General features: G+C 39.0%; 1 protein-coding gene across 1 annotated transcript in view; it reads left to right on the forward strand.

Moving 5' to 3' along the window:
• Positions 1-8,243, forward strand: part of RAB2A (RAB2A, member RAS oncogene family) — a 42,969-nt gene that overhangs the window by 31,836 nt on the left and 2,890 nt on the right. The window contains exon 7 of the mRNA XM_080578037.1: positions 7,236-7,304. Coding sequence (XP_080434163.1) covers positions 7,236-7,304 — 69 coding nt within the window. The remainder of the gene's footprint in view (positions 1-7,235; positions 7,305-8,243) is intronic.

An 8,243-nucleotide genomic window follows, 5' to 3' on the forward strand; every position in this document is an offset into this window, starting at 1 on the left:
AGAGTCCTGTGGGTCCTAGTCAGTGCCATTCAGTGTACAGACTATTCGCGTTTCATGAGGATGTGTTACTGAAACACAGCAGTACATGGATGTGTCTGCTGTCTTGTACCAGAAGAAGTTAAATGGCCAGAGGAAACTTATCTCTAACTTATCTCTAGTTGAAAATACATTGTTCTTGCAGAGTGATGAGGCAAGCCACCAGATAACGTGTGATCAGTTCAACATTGTTTTTGACCCAACATCATCTTAACATGCCTCATAAACATCTACGATAGAGATTTGTAAGATAACGGTAGTCCTTGGCTGTTTCTTTAAATGAACAAATCGGCTTCTGTCATCAGTGTTATTTTTGTTTCTCTTGTCTAAACACAATTTCTGCCACTGTGTAGTGCCTTAGTCAATTCCTAGCTGCAGCAGTGCATTGTCCTGCTCAGATCTTAAGATAGTTTTAAAACGTTCATTCTGTTCTTCAGTATGATCTGTTAACCTACATCTTGGATGTCAACGTTTAGCAGCAGAGAATATCCTGTTAGCTGGTCATGTAGTGCAAGGCTGTTAATGGGATGTTTATATCCTGTTTGCACAATAGGCAATTAATAGCTGGGAGCAGGAAGTAGACGTAGGCTCTTCCTTCAGAGCTTCTGTGGAGGCGTATAAGAATTCAGTGTGGCCGCAGAGTTAAATCATCACGTTTAATGTGGAATGTGATGAGGAGAGTTTCTGAATCACTAGGAGGGTAAAAGGACTGGGAGGGGGGGTTATTTGGCTATCATTTGGCTGCTGCCACAAGACCAGTTACGCTGCCTCTTCAGCCATATCATGCTTGTAGAAAGAGTGTTTTGTTGTTATCAACTTCCCTTTAGCTTCTGTCTAAAGCCATCAAAATAGATAGCCTACTATCAACAGCCAACTGATTTTTTTTGCATTTTTCTTCAGTGCTTTCCGAGCTGCGTCAACATCAGTTGGTTTTCTACCTTGTATTAAAACTACATGTAATACTGAAGACTTTTCTCTCATTTGCAAGAGACATTAACAACTATATCACACCTTTCATTGGTGGTTCAACAACAGTATACGACTGTTAGTTGTAGTCTTATCTGAAATGCGTGGTTCAGAGCTTGCTGTGTGGTTTCTGCTTGGGCAGTGTCTAACACGTGCATGGGTAGAATAGGGTCATCTGCATGAACTGTAAGGTCTTCTACAGCACTCAGTAGTTATCTTTGCATCCCTGGAATATCGTTTGTTTGAATCCATTTACAGGCATTGATTGTAAAGAAGTAAAGATGCCTAGCTGTATTTGGAAAGCTGTAGTAACTTCGTGCCTTCCTCTTGTGCTCCATAGTGCTAGTTCAATAGTGACTAATACGATCAACCTTAAGCAAAAGTGTTTTCTGGATACTGGTCAGACCAGCACCAGACACCACCACTGTTCAGAAGCTGATCTTACCGAGCTCTACTAGCGTGTCACTGACTCCTGGTGTGGCAGTTGCTTTCAGTCAGTTGTTCCCCATACGGATGGGATTATATAGCCCTATGCCAAGCTTTCGTTTTAGACTACTGTCTTTGTTGTTCCAAGTTGTCTGCACATAAATAGAATGCATTAATGCATTCATTGTTCAGGATTAAATCTGAATGGACTAACCGTTTCAACCCAGCGTTTGAGTACCTCTGCTACATACAGCTGGATGGTCAATCGACAGTTCTGTTTCACTTGTAACTTAATTTTCTCTTCAGGCAGTTTTTTTCATACTTCTGTTGAATCAGAAAGTGGAGACTCAAAATCCCAGTAGTTTCAACAGGCGTACTGCTCAGTCACAGATAACGGAAAGATGATGGACTTGGTAATACCCTAAAGGGCAAAAATGAAAATCCCACAGAAAGATGAGATTCTTACCAGTTCCAAATTGGAACTGATATTTTCTAGAATTTGTTTTTTCCTTTCCTTTTACCCTTTTTAAATATGGCTAAGTGCTGGTACGCAAACAGCTGCTTGACCTGGTGATCTATTTATTTAGCAAGGATTTAGTTGATAAAACTTGAAACTTCAAGGTGTTAGTAGCTTTACTATTAAAGTGACATAAGATGTAATTTGACTAGAGCTTTGAGAACAGTAGAATTTCTTGTATATGAAAGGTGTGTGTTTTTTTAATTTTATTTGGTTTGTCTTAAGTTGTATCAAAACCAGGATTCTTTCAGGTTCATGGAAATCAAAGCTCTGTGACCCTTCAGCTGTGTGAAGTTAGGCTCTTCAGCCATTTTCTCCCATGAGAAAATAGAGGTGTCAGTTCATCTGTAGGAGAGAGAAGGGGCAGGACACCTGACTTCAGTGAAGATTCACAACTTTTATCTCCTTGTGGGAAGTCCTTGGGCAGCGCCCCAACTGTGCTGCAAGGAACAGTGACTCTGCCATGGTTCTTGGGACTTCTGGGCATCCTGAGATGTAATCATAATAAAATTCTCAGTTAAGGGTTCCAGGCTCTCAATAACAGCATGAAAAGTATCATATGACTGTCTGCCTGAGCCATAGATTTTGCTCTATAAGTAGTTCCTTAGTTACGTGTTTATCGTTTTCTCAGGTGCTCCATCTCTTGTAACTGTTCAGCAGCAGCTGCAGTACTTCTTGAGAAGGTTCAAGCTAGTAATGTGCTTCTTTCCAATAAGCTTGTCAAAGACAGCACAAGCCAATTGCTGTCAAGTTCTGTTTTGGGCCTGTGCGCCTTTCCTTTAAATGTAGAGCCACAAATGTGTAAGGGCACTTCTTGGGGTGTGGGTTCGTTATATAGCACTTCCCTGCTGCTTAATAACTAACCCCTCTGAAAGCCCTTCGGTGACCTGGGTTTCTTTCTGAAGGATCATTTAATTGTAAAAAGTATTGTCTTACTGCGCATAAAACAGCTGCTCAGAGCTTTAGGATCTCCCTCCGTAAGTGACCATCCGGCACCACTTACACTCTGGGCTGTTGAATGCCCTACTGAGTAAACCCGTTTGTGGTCCGTGTCATTACTGTTTCCAAATGCATATTTTACTAGAGTCATGAACTAATCTTAACTGCTGAAGCATAGGAAATTGGGAGGAGGACAAACTTCTAGGTGTTGGCTGACCACAGAGGTGAAGGCCATGCTTCAGAATTTGAGATATGTTACAGTTAAGTGTCCTTGATTTAAGTGTAGGAAAGCGTTCGGAAATAATGAACTCAAACCAATTTGTATTTCAGAGCACTAAATTTAATATAGCCACCAGAGGGCAGCATGTTACATGAACTGGAAATGCAGATTATGATATATTTTGATTTTAAGTGAAGATGGACTTCTAAAATCTGAGTTTTGAAAAGTATTGGTGATTCATTTACAAGTTTTTGTTATGCTCAGCTTGGAGCTAAGTCATCAAATACTCATCACGGCAATAGCTGTAGTGTCTGCAAGACATTATTTGCACATTTTGTCACATCTGCCAAATCTAAATATAGTTGTTCTATAGCTTGTGTTCTGGTGCCTTTAGCTTATTATTACTCCTACATACAACTTGCATATGACAGGTAACAGGAGCTTACTCCCTTACTTTCTGCATTATTTTTTTTACTAGTAACAGAATTCATTCTTCCTTTTTTGTCTCAAGGGCAGTAAACCTACGTTGTTTACTTTGATAAAATAGGTGTCAAATTGCTTTTGTTTTATAGTCGGGGGTTTTAGGATTAATTTATCTTAAATGCAGCATCTGTGATTTTCGGTTGTTGTTCTTTTGGGTTTGCTTGTTTGTTTTCTGAGATGGACATTTTGAGACTTTGTGATTTCCATAAAGCAACGTGACCTAGGAAACCCCTTATGTAAATATATGAAGTGATATTTTACTCAGCTATTGTGACTCAAAACCCTCCTTCGTTTGCTTTGCACTAGGTGCAGGTGTGACACAACAGGCAGATCGCATCTTACAAGACTTAGTTTCCCTGTTTGCCCAGTAATGTCATTTTCCTCAGCAGGGTGTTACCGTTATCAGTGTTGGCAAACCTAGTTATAAGGTGAACACAATAGAAAAATGTGATATTGAAAGAAATCACTAAATCACTGAACAACTTTTGTAGATTTTTTTTTTTAAGTGCTGTGGTATAGATAAATTCAGTAGTCTCAAGCATGAAAGCATCAGTATCTTGTGATTTAGGAAGATTAAAACCAGGAGTTAAACATATGTTTAACACATACATAAAAATATGTAGACATATTCCTAAAGATGCAGTGATTTCTTTAATTTTCCTCAAACGTAGCCTAGAATCTGTATGTTTGGAAGTCTACTCATAAAAGGAAGAGAGGTTTTTGCAGACTGAGTATATTAATGTAGGAACTGTGTAGCAGGGGCTTGCCATCTTTCGGGTGACTGCATGTAAAGCCAGGCAGAACCTAGTGCTGCCTGTCTGGAGCCGGTGAGAATAAACTGGGATGGACCTGAGTTGGTCAGGGGCGGAGAGGCTTGAGTGTCTTTGTGTTGTGGTTTAACAGCAGCAGCGTTACCGGGATCTACAGGGCAACTGCAGCAGGCTTGGTAGGCAGCCAGCCTGGGTCCGTGTGGGCTTGCTGGTTGAAGTCTTGTGTTGTGTGGAAGTGGCCGAGCTGCACCTGGATCCAAGTTGGCATGTGAAGTGCTACAGCTGTGTTCTTGCAGTCCCCTGCACGTGGTCTAATAAATGCAAACTGGATTTGAGGGGAAGCAGCTCTGTCTCTTTGCATCCGTGGCTCAGTTAATCTGCAAACAGGATAAACTGCCCATAAATAATTGAGAGTTTATAGTATACTGCGTGTTCCAGATAAGAGTTAGAACATGCAGTATGAAAAGAAATTTTTAGAAGAAGCCAATTACACAGGGTTCACCTTCTTGTCCTTGCTAATTGGGGCACTAGCATACAATGCCAAAATCTGATATGATATTCTTAAAGTGACTAGAGTGCTGTTTTTAGTAAGGTTCTCAGGTGGGTATTTTCGGTCCACTTACACTTTGAGGCATAAGCTAACTTAAAATACATGGATGCAGAAAACAGATGGAAGTCTTTAGGGATGCAAGTCTCTTTTCATTGCTGAATAGTAGTAATTTTTCAGAATCTGTACTAACTGAAGACGTAAATTTTTTAGATGCTAAATTCTCGTGAAACCAGTGTTTTCAAATAGGAATTATTTATATGTGACCCAGTATAGCCTGGCACTTTGCCATGCAGAATACCTGTATGTACTGTTCTAACACTGATATTCAGTGTACCAGAGTCATGGCAGAAATTTGGTAATCAGATTATATCTTCTGTAGACAAATGAAATTGTAGAACTGAGGTGAATTGGAATATTTTGATTTTTCAGATCAAGATTTTCTCAGGAAATGTATTTAGTGTTAAAATACACCGTTTGTACTGAAGTCAGCATGCTTTTATGCTTTGTACAGTACATATGTAATAACTCTGTTGAATATGGGGTGCATTTTCACATTTTTGTGAGTATAGATGCATTCTCATGGCAATCTCTTCCTGAATGTAGCATCCAGAAGATACTTTGTACTCAGTTTGGAGTTGGTAGTCTGGCAAAATTCTAGGTGGTTGGTCTAAAGTAATTTTTATAGATGTAATTTAATTCTCATGAAATTAATTCCAAGAGCCTAAGTGTACTTAGCCAGCTCTAGTTCTAGAATTGTTAGAAGTGCCAATTGTTAAGTGCTTGTTTACATGAAGTTATCATAACACGTTTTTAAGACTTCAAGTTCTGCTTAGTGTCCTACTTAAATGGGAATGAGCAAGCATCCTCACAGATCCCAGCTGTGACTTTCCAAAGTTTTTGGCTTATACCTTTCAACAGGCCCACGTATGAGCCTGTTACAATAATTAGTGTGTTATCAGAAACCAAGATAAGTTTGAATGCTTTTTCTTGTATTGAAAACTTCAATTTCTGAGGAATTTGAATCAATTCATAGTTGGCTGCAAGCCAATTTTTCTCCTCAACTCTAACGCATGTTTGAAAAACGAACTCACTTCCTAAGTGCCTTGTGAATCTGCAATGATTAATTCTTCTCATTATTTTGCTGCAAATTCTCATGACCCTCTGTGATGATTCGATCACCCACTTAGAGTTTATGCATATTCATATCTTCCTGCTCCTGCTGCAGTCGTTCAAGTCTCCTTCACTGGCTGTGGTGTGTGCTTGGTGCAGTAATTGAGCTGCAGTAGATTGATTACTCTGGGGAGCTGTAAGGCCTTTAAAGGTGAAAACATATCAGTCCTGTTAATTAGGAAACAAAGCTCTGGTGGCAAGTTCAGCAGTCAAATGCTTCCAGTGTAGAAATGAGGAAAGGTATGATTTGTTCCTCTCCATGAACCCTGTTTACTTTTTTATATTTGAATTAGATCTGTATTTGCTGTAACGGGCTAGTGCAGAAGATAGCATATCTTGTATGATTGTGTGCTGATGGTATTTTAAAATAAAAGAGCCATATATTTGATTATTGCTTGTAATTATTAGCTGCTGTTAATCACCTCTTAAATTATACATTGTCTTAGGCATTGTTTGACCTATGAAGTTAAACGAGAGATGAAAAATGGAATCAGTGATTGTGAACTTTAACCAAAAATATTTATTTATATCACTCACTCTTTCAGATGTAGCATCAAAAAGTCTTTTCTCAGAATTAATACAATTTGAGAAATCATAATAAAATCTGGAGTATTTCTTTTCTACCATTAAGATGTCTGTTGCCCATCAAGTGCAAGATTAATTAAAGAGAATACATTCTTAAAATTAGGTGAATATTAAATGATAGCATAAGGTTTCATCCAGCAGACAGCATCCTTACATCATCATTGTAAGTACCCTGTGGTTTTATGTTGCTAAGCACTCTAATCTAGAGTGGCCTATTACAAAGATATTAAGGGTAGGGGAAACCATCTGCCACACAATCTATCCATAAGGGTCAGAAATAAATAATTTAAAAGTAATTTATATATCTTAAAAACCACTTTTTTCCCCCTGTAATTACTGGACAACAGATTGTAGAATATAGTTGTTATGAAAATGCCTCTCTATTTTTGTAAATAGCATGTGAGCCATTGCTACTTCAGGGTAGGTTGTAGGATGCTGTTGTCGTACCTGTTCCTCCTGAGGTAGGAAAGTCTTGCTGAAAAAAATACGCTAACTGGAGTTCAATCTCATGTATATCGTACACCAAACGATATCATATCCACTAGTTTACTATTGTTTTCCTCTCTGTTTTAGGCGTTTATTAACACTGCAAAGGAGATCTACGAGAAAATCCAGGAAGGAGTTTTTGACATTAATAATGAGGTAAGTTTTAGTACTCAAAACACTTTCTTCTTTTTTCTCTCTTTTTTTTATGTGCCAAATCCACCCTCCCTAGAAGTAAAATATGTCTGTTACGTTTAGATATAGAATTGTCTGCCATTGTGGTAAAAATGGATTAAAATAAGTGACCCTATCCATCCATGAAGCATCACAAAATAATATAAATCCCCAAAAGAGAAGAAAATCCACTTTCATCCACTTCTCCATATGGTGTCATCTGTTTTCAAAGATAATTTTCCACTATGTAAATGGAGGACCATGTTGATATGCCAGATGCACTCCATGAGCTGTCCAGTGTAGGGGAGGGATTGCTTTGAGAGTTACATAAAAGACTTTTGAAATGTTCCTGGTTTAGGTGGCTGGATTCTGTGGGGAATAAAAGATTAGCCATTTTGTCTATGCACATTACTGAAATTACAGATTATCAGGGCCAGCCTCTTCAGCTTGTTCTTACGAGGTGTGGGGCATGAAGCAGTGAGCACTTTTGTAAAACAAGAGTCCAGAAAGACAGACCTGTAACCTCTTAAATTTTGGAAGGATTGTGCTGTTGAAAAACTTGAGCAGCTAGGAGGTAGGTTCATGGCTGTAGAAAAAATAAACTCACATTCAGTGGTAGTAGATAGAATTATGTTAGGATAATACAAGTTCTCAGTTAATACTTACATTAGAGGTAACAGCCCATAGAACAGTTCAGCTGTGACAGGGTTAAGTGGGCAGTCGTCTCTGGTTCACAAGTTTTTTACCCCGCATCCCTAAATATTGCTGCTGAGGTGCTTAGTAAAGCCACATGGAAATGAGTACTGCCACAACTCTGGCCAGGACTGTGAGCCTGTCACTTCTCTGAAGGGCGATAGTCCTCACCGAAGTGTTCGAAGAGCAGGGAGGAAACTGGCAGGGCTCAGACTCGCCTCTTTCCACGTA

This window comes from Anser brachyrhynchus (genome assembly GCF_964034855.1).
Source record: "Anser brachyrhynchus genome assembly, chromosome: 2".
Lineage (NCBI taxonomy): Eukaryota > Metazoa > Chordata > Aves > Anseriformes > Anatidae > Anser > Anser brachyrhynchus.